General features: G+C 43.4%; 1 protein-coding gene across 2 annotated transcripts in view; it reads left to right on the top strand.

Annotated features, from left to right (window-relative positions):
- ADRB2 (adrenoceptor beta 2) overlaps positions 1-17,909 on the top strand; it is a 70,830-nt gene that overhangs the window by 33,155 nt on the left and 19,766 nt on the right. Inside the window, exon 2 of one of the 2 annotated variants that reach the window (XM_082213062.1) lies at positions 13,061-13,137. The exons of the other annotated variant lie outside the window; for it this stretch is intronic. Within the exon in view, the coding sequence (XP_082069188.1) occupies positions 13,061-13,122 (62 nt within the window). The 3' untranslated portion in view covers positions 13,123-13,137. Of the gene's footprint in view, positions 1-13,060; positions 13,138-17,909 lie in introns of those variants that run through there. 2 annotated transcript variants of the gene reach the window in all.

Genomic DNA, 17,909 nt, shown 5'->3' with positions numbered 1-17,909 from the left:
ACCAATACCACTTATTTTCCATCCGACATCATTTTAACATTCTTTAATTTTACAGTATTTCTGCAAATAGTTGCTTGTGCTTTCTTTTGAATGCAACAAGGTGACTGAGGGATTCTTTCCCTTTAAAACAGGTTTATAATGCTTCGTTTGGACTTGCACTGGCATGAGGCTTTTGCTAATTTATTTATTTTCTAAACCCAACATTCTTTGATCCCAAGCTTTGGTTTGTGATTTGATTACTCATTTCCCCTGGTGCAAAAGAAAGTTTCCCTGTGGCACTGTGATTCTGAGCGAAAGGCATGTGTATTTCCCCACTTCACATGCAAACACAGGTATACCGGCATGTGTAGACGTAAGCACATGATGACAACAGGTGAGGCATTCTGCTGCATGACCTTCTTAGCAAACCACCCAGTGTTGGCAAGGTGACTAGCATCCAGGTTGTTGCTGACTGCCCAATTCTCTGCTCAAAAGATGATCCTGTAGGAGGAGTGGCTGGGGTGGGGGAGAAAAGCCTGTTGTGTTTGCTGTGACCATAGCTTCCCCTTGATTCTACCTGGTCATCGTCCACACCCTCTTTGCTACCCCCAGTCTTAAGAAATTGTCATGGCCCTAGAGCATGACTGACCTACTGTCATCATTTCAGATGTGCTCATACAGTGGTACCTCGGGTTACAGACGCTTCAGGTTACAGATGCTTCAGGTTACAGACTCCACTAACCTAGAAATAGTACCTAGGGTTAAGAACTTAGCTTCAGGATGAGAACAGAAATTGTGCAACGGTGGTGCGGCGGCGCGGAAGGCCCCATTAGCTAAAGTGGTACCTCAGGTTAAGAACAGTTTCAGGTTAAGAACGGACCTCCAGAACGAATTAAGTTCTTAACCCGAGGTACCACTGTACTTGCTGGAATGGCTGCCACAGCTACTCACCCCCATCCTCCAAAAGGAGTGATCTGCAAAATCATCCTGGGCCAGCCCTGATCCCATCCACCTTCCCCCTAAAGATCTGCATAAACTGGAACTGTGTCAGAGACAGCTTGTTCCCATGAATAAACAGTGGGCACTGCAGATGGTGCTGGATGGATAGGGAGTCCCACAAGGCTGCCAGCAGGTATAGCTGCCAGCCGAGTCACCTCCACCTCCCTATCCCCATTGGTCCATGAAGCGTACCAAAACTAACAGTTCCCTTAGTGTGATACCACAGCCACTGAACGTTCACTGTCTCAGACTGAACTACGGTGCTGTATGGTCTAGGAGTTGACTCCTCTGTCAGTTTGTTGCTAAGTGCCTTGGGCATATGCATCATTTCTCTGTTGTCTCTGCAGCTTGCCAGTTTGCTAGCTTAAACTGAGGCTCAGGCTATGAGCTGCACTCAACAGAATGAATGTTTCCCCTTATTTTGCTCCCTGTGATGGAAAGCAGCTGCAGAAAGCTGCCACCTGCAGTGGAAGGTTGGGGTGGGGGATAAAGCCACTGAAGAGTTAAACACCCCTCTCCCAGTGTATTGTTAGGATCTACATTGCAAATTTCAGTGGCTGCTTTGGTGGGGGTGTGTGGGGGGTATGTGTGAATGTGAAACATATGCAGGACTCAACGTCACATGTATTTTGCCTTGGCATAATTCAAAGTCACTGCTTGTTTTAGGGTAAACTAATTGATAAACCATTTTAGGGCTTTTTGAAAACCACATTTCACTCCTGTGTCTGGGGTTTGTGTCAAATACACCATAGCCTTCTTCTCCTTCTTAGCATAAAAACAAAGTTCTGATACTACCAGTAACAGAATGGCCAGAAATATGTTACTTTGAGTCCTTCCTTGTGCTGACTGAACCATCTGAAGGTACTTCGAACTCTGGCAACAAGGGGCAGTCATTTTAACTCCATTTTGCTGGAGGGCAAAAGGTTTAACACTACAAGGTTTAGCAGCTTGTATTTCTTGACTTCTGGTATATGAACCAAAGCGGTCTTTTTACTTTTATAAGCTTGTTTGTTTGCTTTTCTTGTCTGTCCCTGGGTGTCTGTTTTTCATCACAGTGACAGATAGGCTGTTGCTCATGAATACATACGAAGACACCTTTCATTACTTCACATTGCACAGTTATGTATCCCAGCATGCAGCTCTCTGTCCTCTCCCCACTTCTCCTAGTCCCGACTCCTTGCATGTGAAATCTGCAGGCTGTCATCCTCCTATACCACTTACCCAGGAAAAAATCCCTGTGCATTCAGTGGGTGTTCACTTCCGAGCAGACATGTATAGGATTGTGCTGTCATTTACTTAAGTCACAAGTTTCTCAAAGTCTTGGAACTATCGAACAGAATGGTGGCATGTACAGATTGCAACAAATAAAGAAAAGATGGTGATATAACTCTGCCTAGGACACTGTAATAATCAAATAGTTTGGTGTGAATCAAATAGGAGGGATGGGCAAATCTGTCAGTTTTCATTTCTCTCCATTTTCATTTCTCCAATCTTCAGTTCACTTCTCCACATTTCTACATTAGTTTGTCACACACACACACACACACACACACACACACACACACACACACACTCCTCTTGAAAATTCACTAGCATTTAAGTGTGAATTTCGCCTAATATAGACGTTTGCAAAGCAAATTCATCCAAGTGCAATTTTTGATGGATGTCTGTGTTTCAATTAATGTATTGTTTCAGAAAATGCAGATTGGGTAAATTTGCCTTTAAATGGGATCTGAATAGAATTTCTCCCCCATCCCTACTGGTCACAAAGTGACTATGTACCTATGTGCAAACATGCCAGTGTGCAAAGGCTCTGAATACGCAATCTGTATCCTTCCTGTTAGCTGGGTGTAGAGTGTACATTTAGAGCCTATGCACATTGTTTGATACTTGCATAGCCCCATAAATAAGTTCCAGTTAGCCCAAGGAAGCCAAAGTGGAACCAACAGGCATGATACTATTCCACATTTCTACCCACTTTGACTGTCTGCACAGTTCTTTATGGGGCTTCTTTTTCATACTTCAGAGCCATGTTGCGCTTTGCTATTTTAATCGACAAAGAAGGTTGTTTTCTAAACATTTTCTTCCTCTCCCTGCTTTTTTTCTGAAGGAGTGGTGGTGAGTGTAAAGGCAGACTCTGTGTCTCTGGAAAGCAATTTTTGAGCCAGTTCCTCTATCAGGGTCACTTATCTGCAGTAATACACAACTGTTCCATTGTTTCCCCAGTTCCCTAGCTGCATCTAGTCCTTTTCGTTGTTGTTGTACATGGTTTTGTCCCTTTAAGACGAATAGCAAGTCACTTTCTTCCACTCAGGCTTCTTCTTGTTCTCTGCAAGTCCATGCTCACCATGGGTGTGGAGCAGACATGTCACTGTCTGTCAGTATTACAGTCAGTGCTCAGTGGTGAAAAGAAAATTATTCTGACTCTCATAATGAAAAAAGGGCAAATGACCACCTCACTGACAGACAGCAATGCAGCTAACATGTTTCTGAGGAAACCACTTGTTGATAAAGAATAAATAGGAGCCATGTTGCTGGTGGCATGGGTGGAGGAGCCAGAGGGAGGGTGGTGCACCAGTTAAGTAATTTAGATCTGCCTTGGGAGGAGATGCCTAAGTGTGCCAAGTTTTACAGATAATTATTATTGCTACTATTTCCCACATGGCTTTTCCACACTCCACTTTGATATCACAAGGTAAGCTTGGCCAAGAGCAAGTGGCTGGCCTAAGGCCACCCAGTGTGCTTCATGGCTGAGTGAGGAATTGAACCCTGTTCCAGCTGCCTACACACTACATTTCACTGTTCAACCTAGACATCTATGAAGTTGATTTTAAATTATGTAGTCGCTACACCTTCCACACAGGCATCAACTTCAGGTGAAGAATGATCTTCTTTCAAATGGAAACACTTCTTGGTGAACTCACATTCTCAGATTATGGGAAAGCCAATCCCTGATGGATTTATCACCTCCAGATTGAATGTCAGGTAGCTGCCTGAGGCACCAAGAAGTAATCATGTAGGAAAACTGACTGTGAGATAATTGATGAAAGTGACTGCAAACATTCCGTTTTGTGTGGCATGGTTGCAGCTATCATGTGAACTTCACTGTCGCCTGTGATTTTGTGCTAGACCATTTGAACTGGTCCTGTCATCCAGAAATATTCCAGAAGCTATGTCAATACTTAACCAATCTCAATCTCAAAAGCTGTAACTTTTCTTCCCCACCAGCTGCTCATTTGCCTTTTCTCTAGCCCCTTCTATTGGTTGATTGCCAAGAGCTTTCTGTGTTTATGTGACTTCTCCCTTCACACCCATCTTTCCGATAGTTCTTTTAATGAAGCAATGGCATGTTCTTTGTTATGTGAAAGCCTGGCCTCAAGGGAAGCAGTGTTACGTGAGCGAAAGTGGAAATAGGAAAAAAAACATTGGCTAGACTATGTATGAGAAACTCAGCATACAAAACCCAAAGGGCTGCACCCTAGCTGCCCAACCCTAGGGGTTTTACATGACAAATGATGAGCAATAGAAATGAGGTGTGGAACAGACTACTTGTGATACCTTAACTATTCCAAATCCTCTGTTTGATTCACTGTGGATCAGCACATGCCCAAAGAATCAGTAAGCTGTTCAGCACTGCTACTGCAAGTTGTAACAATGGAAAATATCCCTTGCACATTCCTAGGCATTCATTTCTGCCATGTGCCGGTATGCTGTGTATTTGCCTCAGTAATTCAATTTAAATAGTTTAAACCTGCGTAATTCTAATGCATTCGCAAAAGCTGATTCACAAATGCTAACTCACTGCCATGCCTTAAACTTTGCCCTTTCTCACCTGAGAGGTATATTTTTAGAACCTACCCTATCTTTGTGATTCTAAGTTGTTTTAAATTGTTTTTAATGTATTTTAAATGGTTTCAACCCATCTTGGAACCTTAGGAAGAAGGGTGTATAATAAATTAAAACAATAATCATAATAATCACAACCACCACCACCATTTAAGCAGTGGTGCTGAGAGTTGTTCAGGGACCCCTATTCCCTTCAGAAAGCTACAGTTCCCAGAGTTTCCTGTGAAGAAGGATTGGTTGTTTGAACACTCTGGGTATTGTAGTTTTGTGAGGTGAATAACAACTCTCAGCACCCTTAACAAGCCACAGTTCCCAGAATTATTTGGGAGAAGCCATGACTGTTGTATGATATTGCTTTAAATGCATATGTGGCCATTGTGGCATGCCCCAAGGAACAGCAATATTTTATGGAACAGCGTGATCTCGCTTTTTTTAAACTGAAAACTCTCAGTGGTGTGTTTTTTCTTGCACTGGAAGCTGAGCTGGAAGACAATGCAAAACTGGCTCTTCCACTTTCCGAACTCCTAAACCTTTATCTATAATTACGTTTTGCTGTGTTTTAGCTAAGATAAACCAACTCTTCAAAAGCAGGAAAGCTGCATTAGAAAATTATGAGTCTTATGTCTATATAAGATTCGAGAGGGAGAACTGCAGTTTGGGGAAATGGTGGCTTCATAGTGGAGTAGAGCAGTCAAGGGATGAGAACACAGAAGGTGCTAGAATGGGTATGTTCCAAGCAAATACCCAGTTGCCATGGATGCAATGTTGCATCACGATGCCCTGCTGAAGTATTCCAAGTATTCCTTTGCCCCTGGGGAAGGTGTGCAACACGTCATGTGTTTCATACTTTCCATTAAAGTTTTCCTCTCATCCCAGCGCTGCTCTGAGGCTTCGCCTTCTTATATCTCTCACTGGAAACCATTGTGTCATCAGCGAGCCAAGCTGCATCCCACGCTCCGTTTGTTTTATATCAACAGACTAAAAGATGACCTGGATCAAACTGGTGATTATTAAATAGTCCTGGGTTGAATATTTGCCTATTTCAGTTTTATTCTGGAAGGTAAATATTACTTTTTTAAAACAGCAACAGCAACTAGAACCCTTAATCACTAAGTATTCTGCCCTTTCCCAGTCAGGTACAGTGCCATTTCTGTCTTTCAACATCATTTTTCATTTCCCTTCTGAAAGTGATTCCAATAAGGGAATCATGTAATAAACATGACACCATACAACAGACAAGGATATCCATTCCCTTTTAGACAATGTGGCGATTTTTGAATCTGTAAAAAAAGGGGGGGAGAGTTCTGCTATTGGTTCAGCCCTATTATTCCATGTCTCTGCCAAAAAACCAACGACCTAGAAATAACGTGGTGCAATTATAGCCCCAAAGAAGCCTAAATCTGGGTGTTACACATGCTCCACCCAGGAATGTCAGGTCATTACTTGCCTTGTGTTTATATATAAGACTCTGAGCAGACTCTGTTATGTCAGGCTGCTTTCAGTTTGTTATATAACAGGTGCTGCCTGCCACTTGAAAGTCAGCTCAGTAACTTGGCTTACTGGGATGACAGCAGAATGGATGGAGAGGCAAGCTTAGTGTACTGTAGCCAAGTTCCTTGTGAGCATGACCTTCTCATGCAGCCTTGGCAAAACCCTCACGGAAGATCGAAACCCTATTTGTCCCACAATTGACAGAGCTGAAACTATTTTTAAGATTAAACAACACCCTCTCCTTCCCACAAACACCAACAGTGCATTTGAAAAATCTTTATTGTAGCTACTTTCTTAATACTTCTGCCAGTCCAAAGGTGGAGAAATGATTTCAGCCTAGGATCCACATTATCTTCTTGACAACCTTCCAGGGACCACATAGTGGGCATAGTGAGGTCATAGAAGAGCACTGGATGTAAATTTCACCTTCGTCCAATAAGCTAGTTTCCTCCACCCAGGCAAGGCAAAGGAATTATTGCAGTTTAAGGACACATTTCAGCCAGGCAAAAACACCCAGGTTTCAAAGTAGGTACAATGGGGGGTATCTGTGACCTGTGACTTCCAAGAGTTAGGAGCCCGATGGCCAGCCCAGGTTCTGGAAATGATAAGAACAGTTTTGGTTTCTTATTCCCAAAGCCCAGTGGATGCAGATCTTAACAAAACCTTGTGAAATAATCTTAGAACGGAAGGGTCGTAGGTTAATCATGCAGCCTTAACCACATGGGGAAGATTCTAGTGAGAAATTTCAGAAAATTGCCTGTTAAAACCAAGGAAGCCAAATGTCAAGATATAAAGAATTTTATTAGAGAAGGGAAAGAAAAGGGAAGTCAACAACCACACACACTCATGGGGGGCGGGGGGTGGTTTGGCTTGCAAATAAAATCAATACAGTCCATTTAACTGAACTAGCTACTTGAGCAGTCTTGGGTTTCGGAGTTCTTTGCAGAAGAGCGGTTCTGGACTTCTGGTCAGATGTTTCTAGGAGGACCAACTCTCACATATTTTTAGGAATCTGAGACCTGTTTAAGCCAACCCCTTTATGGAGACCGATTGTTCTTTTCTCCATTTGAGTGCTATGCTCCATTTCTAATGCCATGATTTATGGAAACATTGAGAAATTTATTTAGAAAGTAGTTCCACCTTCTTAATCATGCTATGTGTGTCAGTCAACAGAGCTGGCTAGTTCTAACTGGATGCAGCATTATAAAAAAAAGAGCTTAACTCCAAATGTTTATTCAGAGATGAAGCTCAGATATTCGCTTATTCATACTTGATGTTCAGGATCCAAAATCCCAAACACCCTCAAGACTAGATGGCAGCATTGAGCTACGTTGGAATATAGGGGTTCCAGAGAGGCAGGTGCACTCAAACCTCAGTTCCCGAACGGATAGGTTTTGGAACGTTTTGGCTCCCGAACGCCAAAAACCTGGAAGCAAATGCTCCATTTTAAAAACATTTTTCGGAAGCAGAACATCCGACGCAGCTTCCGCTGGAGTGCAAGACACTCTTGGAAGCGGCACCTCAGTTGTAGAACATTTTGGAAGCTGAACGGACTTCTGGAATGGATTACATTCGACAACTGAGGTTTGGCTGTATTTGGATTTGGGAAGATGATCACATGAGGGTCAAGGACGAAAATAAGTTTCCCTTACTGAATAGTAAGATGGTTTGGCATTTTGATATTGAAGAGGTGATGTAGCCAGAACCTCAAGACACAAATTAGTGGAGAAGGGTGAGTGTATTCAGGAGTATTTCCTGCTATAACTTGGCTGCGCTCCATCTATGCCATTGCTCACATCATTTTTCTTCTTGTCCTAGTTACACATAAAACTATGAATCTTTTTTTTTTTAATCTGCAAAAAAGGACATTTATGTATTTCTAAACAGATTGTCAAAAGGACTTAAACATATATTTCAGATAATTTTTTGAGCAAACGGCTGTGTCAGAATATTCAGTGAGCGTGAAAATGGAAGCAGAATGATCTTCATAGTAGGCTACAAGGTGTGGATCAGGCCAGTCCACATCAGAGTTTTCAAAGATTGGATTCCTCGGATATCCCTAGTAACAGCATCTTCAAAGCCCTTCAAAATGCAGTCTTACTTATAAGACAGCAAGCATCTTTCCTGCCATCAATTTGCAGGAGTCAATCATTTGTTTGACGTCTGGGGAAAAAAATGTTTCTGGTCTTACTTGTTGACCCTAATGACAGATTTAGCTGCAGCTGAAATGTAAACATTATGATAGGGATTCTTTCTACACCCAAATGGAAGAGAAATATAAATCTGCCTTAAACTGGATTTTGAGTGCATTCAAATATCAATGCTTAACAAACTGTGTTCCCTCCTCCCACCGCCAGTAGGATCTCACACTTGATGGTATATAGAGGCAGGCAAAAGATCCTTCCCAGCCTAGGACTTTCCCTCATCTTAGAAAGCTACTGCAACCACCAGATTTTTCTTTGATCAACCAAGATTTGGAAAAAGGGGAAGGGAGAGAGGCTGTTTGCCAGCAAGTAGAAAAAGCAAATTAAATTAGAGGAGCAGGTCAGGGGGGCAGCTACTCCAGCGCAGTCACACAACAGCAGTTGCTCTTTTTTAACTCTGATAAGGAGAACATATTTAGAAACAGGAGGTCACAGGCCAGGGTTTGCTTTCTGAATTTGTTGGTGCAGTGGTCATAGAGCATGGGCGTTGAGAAGGCAGATTCGTACACAGAAGGGAAACCCTGTGATCTTAGCAGCAAGCAGAATTGTTTCACAAGTCAGCCGACAGTGGCAGAGACCAAAGCTGAAAGCTCAGACTTTTGAATCCTTGAGAAGAGTAGAACTAAACTGAGCATGCAAAGAAATTTGAGGCTCCCCGGGACCTCTGTTGTTGTTGTTGTTGTTGTTGTTGTTGTTGTTGTTGTTGTTGTTGTTGTTGTCAGATGTAATATTAGCCAAGAGCAACAATTCCACCTAAAGTACTGCTATTCACACTACAACGCACAGTGTGAGCAGGAGAGGCTGGTCTTGTACATGCCACAGAAAATTTAACTGGAGGAGGTGTGATTGTAAGAAAGATCGTGGTTGTTTGTTTGTTTCTCACCCATAATCAGTGCATGGGTGTGTAAGAGAAGGAATGTTTAGGTGGAACATACTGCTGCAAAGCCAAATAAATAAGTGCTTAATAATAGCTACCAGTTGGCTTTAACAGTCACTGGAGACTGGGGAGTCGTATTTCATCCTCAGTTAAAAATCATTTATGTATAATTCCTAGTGTACAAAATGCTTCATAATTATGTTGACAACAGGTCCCTGAGGCTGGATTCCCGGCATTCTGCAGCTATGAGGGTAGAGACATTTTGGCAAACGTGTGGCCCTCACCCTGCATTTGCAAATATAATGGGATTAAGGGTATTTAACCCCCACCCTCTTATGCCCACTGATTTGTTTGGTTTTTTGACCCCCAAATGTCCAACTTTCTTCTGGGGACCCACATTTCCAGTATTTATTTTGGCATTTGCAGGGGCAAATGGGCAGGTATGGTAAGGAGTTAAGCACCCCATCCTGTCAGCTGGTTCTTCCCTCAAGTCCCACATCAGTCTTTAAATAGTGTGATGCAGTGTGTATAAAAATGCTACAAAAGAATAAGAGGTTGTAACAACAACATCATCAACAACAATCCAACTCCTTTAAACTAAAGCTACTGTAAGGTTCCCCTAAGATTAAAATGAACTCTGAACTTAATGCGCACATCGTCTCTTAAAAATAACAAATGGAATTATGAAAGGACGCTTTTCTTTTTAAAGAACCAAAGGAGGCCATCTTTGTTAGCCAAATCAAAACACAATAGTTCATGTATTACTATTGTGGTTTGAGATTGGGGACAGTGTGCTAGTATGTAATCACAGATACGGGAGTCTAGGTCAGCCTTTGCCAACCCATAATCTTCCAGGTGTTTTGGATGACAATTCCAATGAGCAGGTGTGTGTGTTTTAGATGAAAACATTTGGGAGACACCAGGTTGGTGAAGTCTAGTCTTGCTTAGGTGGTACCACTCTGTATCTCACCAGGATTATCCGCTCAGCCCATGTTGTTGATCTTGCCTGCTGGTCTTGTGACCAGCAAACGAGCTCTGTAATACGTTCAGTTTTGAAATTATTGTTTATGACTCTACTGAGCATTTATTTCCTTCTTATGAAGAAACTCTATTTAGGCTAGAAACAGCTACCCCTTGCTTCTGGGAAGTTTTGGATGTCTGCTATAGCCCAATTTATGCATGTTCACTTTGAAATAAGTTACACTTTGTTCAGTGGGACTTTACATCTAAGGTTGCATAGGTTAGTTGGGTTCTGAACAATGTAATCCATCGTACATCTACTGAGCAGGCTGTCCCACTGCATCCAATGGGTCCTGCTCCCTAGTGTGTTTAGGGTGGCAACCTTAGCTTTCCGTGAGTGTGCTCAGTATCCTTGCATGTGGAAGCAGAGCTGAGCCACTTGGAGCAGTGCAGGGCTTTTCATAAACTTAAGAAAACCAGGGAAAAATTGAAATCTCTTGGTCACCTCATAAAGTCAGTGGCAATCCTCTAACAAAATTTGAGAAGGAATCCCACCCCCCTCTCATGGATTTCTCAAGAAAGGTTCATTTCACTCCCCACCCATTTCCCCCCAAAATGTTTGGCATAGCTCTGCTTCCTGATGCATCTGTAGGGTGTGATCCTGCAAACACTCCAGTGTACTTCATGCAAGTCAAGGAACTTAAGCACATGTACATGACTGCAGGATTGCAGCCACTGAATTTGTGTTTTGCTCCTCTGCCCTGCAAATGACTGGCTTGACTTTTCTAGAGCGCCAGTTTCCCTGGAAGCGCCGGTTCTAGCATAGGAAATCTCCCTTTGTTCTCCTTGGAGCCTTTTGAGATTCCCTTTCCAACATACTCATAGGAAATTACTTCTTTTGAATCTATTGTGAGAAGGCAAGTCTTGATTAATTCAGAGTCAGTGATTTCCTTTTCCCCAATTGTCCTTCAAATGGCCTTTTATGTGGCACTAGATCCCTATTGATAGCACCCAAGCAAGTTACAAGAAGGATTTATATGTGTACGTTCTACGCACATCCTGTTTGCAGAGATGCTGGAGAGAGTTTTCAGGTCTGCAAACAGTTCTTCATAACGTTTGCAAACACAAGCAAGAGTGACAGTAGATGTGAGAGACTGCATCTCACTGTACTCGTTCAGGCTAAACAGTGATGTTTCTGAGTTTGAATCCATTGAAGAGAGATGACAAGAGATGTGAAGGGTTCATTAAGCTGGCCTCTCCAGAAACCTACCCTTGTGGATGAAGGCTACCCCTCAAGACATGCCCCCCACCTCGCAGAGCTTTGTTCCTGTCTTCCTTTGCATATGGGAACCTGCAAATGATAAGGAAGATCCGCCCTTTAAGGGATTAGGGGTTTAGTACAAATGTGTGAGGGACGCGGGTGGCGCTGTGGGCTAAAGCCTCAGCGCCTAGGGCTTGCCGATCGAAAGGTCGGCGGTTCGAATCCCCGCGGCGGGGTGCGCTCCCGCTGCTCGGTCCCAGCGCCTGCCAACCTAGCAGTTCGAAAGCACCCCCGGGGGCAAGTAGATAAATAGGTACCGCTTACCAGCGGGAAGGTAAACGGCGTTCCGTGTGCGGCTCTGGCTCGCCAGAGCAGCGTTGTCACGCTGGCCACGTGACCCGGAAGTGTCTCCGGACAGCGCTGGCCCCCGGCCAATAAATGTGAGATGGGCGCACAAACCCCAGAGTCTGGCAAGACTGGCCCGTTTGGGCAGGGGTACCTTTACCTTTACCTTTACAAATGTGTGATGTTACATTATGGTTTGTTTATATTCCACTTCCTGGTCAAAGCCCCCCCCCCATCATATTAATACAAAAGAAATATACAAATGGATCAAAACAATAAAAAATGCCAAAATAACAAAATGCCATTCAATCACACTTGATATGTGTTTTGAACTTGGCCTAGTATATCTGAAGGAGTGTCCCCACCCCCATCAATCAGCCCGGATATTGAGATCCAGCTCCAAGGGTCTTCTGGCGGTTCCCTCCCTGCGAGAAGTGAGGTTGCAGGGAACCAGGCAGAGGGCCTTCTCAGTAGTGGTGCCCACCCTGTGGAATGCCCTCCCATCAGATGTCAAGGAAATAAACAACTATTTAACTTTTAGAAGACATCTGAAGGCAGCCCTGTTTAGGGAGGTTTTTAATGTTTGATGTTTTATTGTGCTTTTAATTCTGTTGAGTGGCTGGGGAAACCCAACCAGATGGGTGGGGTATAAATAAATTATTTATTATTATTATTATTATTATTATTATTATTATTATTAACCCTGTGGCAAACAGGAAGGGGGGATCAAACAAACCACCCCTATTTTTCACCTAGGATGCACAAACTCCTATCTTGCCCTCATAGCCATGGTTCCATCTCTCACCCAGGGGGAATGGGGAAGGGGAGCAAGGGAGACAACAAAAACTGGCTTTCTTTTGGGACCACTGATGTAACATTCAAATACGACATTGTAACAAGGGTGTTACTAAAGAATGATGCTTTCCTCCCACAATTTTCCTGCAGTCCAGATCCTGGGGAACTGTTTGTAAAAGGGAAGGAAGCAATAATATACTAATAGAGATTAGCATGAGCGAGACTTTAGAACCTCTTTTGTGGTGGAACGGTTGTTCAGCTCAGCAATGTTTAACTTATGTATCCTTTCATCGGCAAGAAAAGAAGATTTGTGGGATGCAAATTGTATAAAATCACCAACTGTGGCTCTGCGGAGAGCAAGCTGACTGGATGAAGAGAGGGCAAATGTATCTGGTTTCATTGCTTTCAAGAAGTGGCAGGACGGGGGAATATGAGCTTTGTTAGCTGAGTGTTTTTATCCCATGACACAATATAAAATATTCCCCACCCAATCCCAGGTCACTGTAATCTTATGTGTCCCTTTCTTCCAAATGTCTCTATTCCATTAGCATAACACTGTTCTTTTTTCTTTTTTTAAGTGCTTCAAACAGTTAGATTTAGGGCTAAAATGTTTTCCCAGCAGGAGTCCACATCCACCCATGCAGATGCCATATTCCAAACAGCAATCCCTCTGGACTTGATCTTGGATGGATCCTGCAAGGGTACCCATTTCAGTCTGCAAGCCTATATGCACTCACCTGGAAGTAAGCACCACAACTTCCGAGTAGACATATGTAGGATTGCACTGTTGAGCAGTGAAAGCTCCAGCTAGATCAGTGTTTCCGAAACTTGGGTCTCCAGCTGTTTTTGGACAACAACTCCCATCATCCCTAGCTAGCAAGACCAGTGGTCAGGGATGATGGGAACTGTAGTCCAAAAACAGCTGGAGACCCAAGTTTCAGAAACACTGAGCTAGATCACTTGCAGGTGGGGTCTCCAATAAAATGCTTCCAATAACTCCAGAGTTGATTTTTTTTAAAAAAAATCTATAGTGAATGCTTTAATCATCCCAATATATCTGGTTACCCAAATCCATTCAAATCAATGAGTTGCTAACATTCAGGATGATGGGTAAAGGAAAGGACTCAGCCATTCAAATGTGGGCAAACGGGTTCCAGCTGGCAAATGTTAGATTCATGTGCTTTGTGTGCTTCAAGTTTCCTGCATCCTAGGTTGGATTTGGCAACAGTATATTATTTGGTGACTGTAAAAGAGAAGCTGTCTTATGTAAATGCACATGCCTGTTCATAGCTATCAAGGTTCAGAAAAGGCTTAAGCATTCCGGTTGCTTGTTTTCATGGTGCATCTGCATTTTTGCATTATACACAAATGATATTTATGCAGAGGAGAGGGACATGCCACATTGCATGTTAAGAGCTCTCCACTATTTATGCTCCGCATGTCATTATATTTTCCATGCAAAACCCCGTTCCTCATTAAAGAGTAACAAGCTTCTCTGGGAAGGTTCTGGACACAACTCTCTCACTGGCCAGTATCTTGCCCTGCTCTGGCCAAGATCTGTCATCTATTTATGCTCTGCCTCATGTGGAATCTTGTTCCTTCTTCAAGAGAAATTAGCTTCTCTGGGAAGGTCCTGGGCACAAGTCTCTCACTGGGCAGGAACCTCGCCCCTCCTGCTTGCTATAATAATATAGCTTCTTGTTTCACACCTTGTAAATGTCACTTGGGAGAGGGGAGCAGCAGCTGAAATTTGCAATGTACGTGACCAGCCACCTTTTCAATCTCATCTCAAGATCCCCACATCCCTTGCTTAACTAACCTGCTCAGATTTATCAAGGGGTATATATGGGTGAAATTGCACAAATCCAGTTTTATTATGAGCAGTCAAACTTGGGGATCTAAAATGCTGAGAGGAAGATGCGCCGTCATAGAGTGGAAAACACTGTAGGGGTTCAAAGATTTCAGGGTTATCTGCTTTCTCCGAATCCTATTGAGTCAAGCCCTCCTTCCCACACCCAGGAAAACTGGAGCCCAGTACATTTGCCAGGGCAAATGCTTGCTACTCACATGCCTGAGATATTTTTTGAAAACCCAAACTCCAAATTCTTATATTCATATCTTTTTTAAAAAAAATAAACAAGGGGGAAATGTCTGTTCATATTATGTTTAATTTATCTATATGTGTGGATTGTTTCTATCCCATCTACTAACTGAATTTCTGAAAGCAGCATGCAGCTTATTTCAAGTACAATGAACTAGAAGGGCAATGCCATAGAGCCGAGCTCCTGACTGGGGCATTACTACTGTTTCCTGGGCAGGGCAGGGCTGCATGGGCACACCTTAAGAGCCAATCCACAACCCCTACAACCCTGACCTGGCTCCTGCCCCATCCCAGTAAGCAGCAGCAAATGCTGATGTTGCAAAGGGAGCTCAGCACTCTCATCTCACCCCCCTGACTGATGACCATTTGAGATTAGAGTGAGTAGAGTAGGCAGCTTCTTCCACTGATAGCTGGCGTGCAACCGAAAGTGTCACAGACTTCTATCAGCTTACTTTGCTCTACATGCTTTACGATAGCTGATTTTTTGCAACTAATTATATAAATAAGTCCCACCCAGTTATGCCTATTAAATGCCATGGTGGCATCTGTTTGGCACACAGGTTTTGTTTTCCAGTAGTAGTAGACTATAATTCTGTGCGTTACTGTTTCCTGAAGGTTTTATATGTGTTTGTTCAAAGACAGAGCAGGCCAACCCTGAAACAAAGTGTAATGTGCTGAATACTGGTGTGTACACATTTTCAGACAGAAGGCATCTGTCAGCTGAGCAGGTGAAGGAGGCAGCATTCAGCAAATTCCCTTCTACCCGCTGTCGTCCTCCAAATCAGCTCTGGAGGGGACCAAAAATCTGCCTCCTATCAGCAGAGCAACACCGATTGTATTCTACCCTGTGTGTGTTGCTCTAAATGCTCTTTTGATATTATAATTGCCCTTGTTCATCATGACAGTGTTGTTGCTCAAAATGCAACAATATGTTTTAATAATACAGTATCCTTGCTGGGACACATATTTGCTTTAAAACGAAGTTCCACTTTAAAAGCACCAGTTTTAAAAGTGTAATTTTGTTGCATGTTCTTTGCCCCCAGGCTCTTCTGAAAATACATTGGTGCATAAAGAGGAGGGTATGCTGTGTCTCATGTCATCCCTGTAACAGCAGACTTGAGATCCAAAATTGTTGGCAGTAGATTGTCACCCTTTCACAGCTTTAAACACACACAAACCACTTCATTCCTCCCCTTAGTGCCACCATGTAGAGGATCCATGATTTCCCAGGTGGTAGAAAGAGAGTTAGTAAAATGGGCTATAAGTAGATGGTGCACTGACCTTGTGTGTCGACAGATCTGTCAATCAATATTGAAATTTCATAAAGTAAGCCTCACTGCTGGCTCCATCCTGCTGTTTCCATCCTACCTAATAAGCACTGAGCATTGCTTCTCATTTTCAAGCAATGGGCTCTGAGACCCCTCAGGTGAGACCTTCAAGTGGTCATTGGAAAGCCTGTGGCACCCTGCCAAAGAAGGGGAGTGGGTTTCCAAAACACACGCCCCCAGCACTCAGCTATGTGGGCCATCTGTAACACCAGAGCCGATAAGTAAATGACCACCAAAAGGGTCACAGGGCAGAATTAAATGTTGCACTAGGCCAATATCCACAAAATCATTTCTGCTTGCCAGACAGAACCATTTCCCCAATCCATGTCTCATTCTGGGGCTTTTTCTGATTCTCCCAATAAGATTTGGGGGAAGGCACAGGAGTTGTGTGGTGAGGGAGAAGAAGGGGGAGAGTTCTGTCATGATAGTGGGGCCTGTTGCACTGGAACAGGAGTAGGCAACCTACGGCCCATGGGCCACAAGCAACACATGGGGGTCGTTTAACCGGCCCACAAGCCACCCCCAAACCAAGCTGCCCGCTTGGCGAGTCTCCACGCGCTGTGCTAAACCAGTGTGGCACGGGGGCTTGCTTCTGCGGCACCGGAAATGGTGTCTGTGCAGACGCAGATGCCGGAAATTGTGGGTGCGCGCATTTACATGTGCGTGCAATCCTGCCCATGGCGAGATCTCCACTGGAGTGAACTGGCCCAAGCCAGGTAAACCTTGCTGACCCCTGCACTGGAATCTGCTAGTGCAACAACTTACTTGGATCCAGCTCATAGTTCCCCTGCCAACAATGGTTCATTGTGACATCAGAGTCAATCAGCCAATAGCATTAAAAATGTGAGCCTATTGGAGAGGCAGAGAAGGTGAAAGTGAAAGTAAGATGGGAGAAAGGGATTGGAGGGCCTCATCCATAGCCTCACTTAATGAGGGAGTTGTTTGCTAATTGTAACATAGTGGGGTAAGCCAGTAAGAAGTTTTGTAGAGATTGCATTCAAATAGTAGTTTATGGCAATGCAGAGGTAAATTGCCTTGTGATACTCCCGTGATGCTTTCTGCTTATTTGCAGTTGTCAAAATACTCTTTCACTATGCTCTTGGTGGCTTATACCTGCATGCAAACACCTGAGGGACAGTGCCTTAGAATTCACTCTCCATTCTTCTGGAGAAAAGTTAAGAAACTGGGTATGCAAGTCTATAAATATTTCTAGTAGAGCAACCTGGGGAATTGGAAAAGGAGGGGTCCTGGTACAAGACCATGCAAACAGGTATGCACGAATGGTTATCAAGAGCCTGGAATACATACCACAGAACAAGTGCTATCAGAACAGTATTGTGTTGTAAAGACCTCCCATAGATTTCCTGGTGATTGTCAGCATTTCATAAACATGTCATCTGAAATAAACCGAGGGGTTTGATCACGAGGAAGTAACATTTCCCAGAACGGGTTAGAGGAGTTAGTCAGCCGGTGGGAATCACAGCTCTTTCAAATTCCACAAACAATTGCCTTACATCTGGAGAAACATTTCCATCACATGGAGCCAAGTGTCTACAAAGGTTTCCTCACTAAGAGTCTGAATCCATTTTAATCTGAAGGATTTGAAAGCAATTTATTGCAAGCATTTAAATGTTCATATGCCAGGCAAGGAAGGATACCCTGTTTCATATCCTTTAATCTCTCGTCTCATCCCTCTTCATTACCACTACTCTTGGCATCATGT

The sequence above is a fragment of the Podarcis vaucheri genome, assembly GCF_965113315.1.
Source record: "Podarcis vaucheri genome assembly, chromosome: 2".
Classification (NCBI taxonomy): Eukaryota; Metazoa; Chordata; class Lepidosauria; order Squamata; family Lacertidae; genus Podarcis; species Podarcis vaucheri.
Note: the sequence above shows the minus strand (reverse complement) of the source record. Positions and strands in the feature narration are given on the sequence as shown.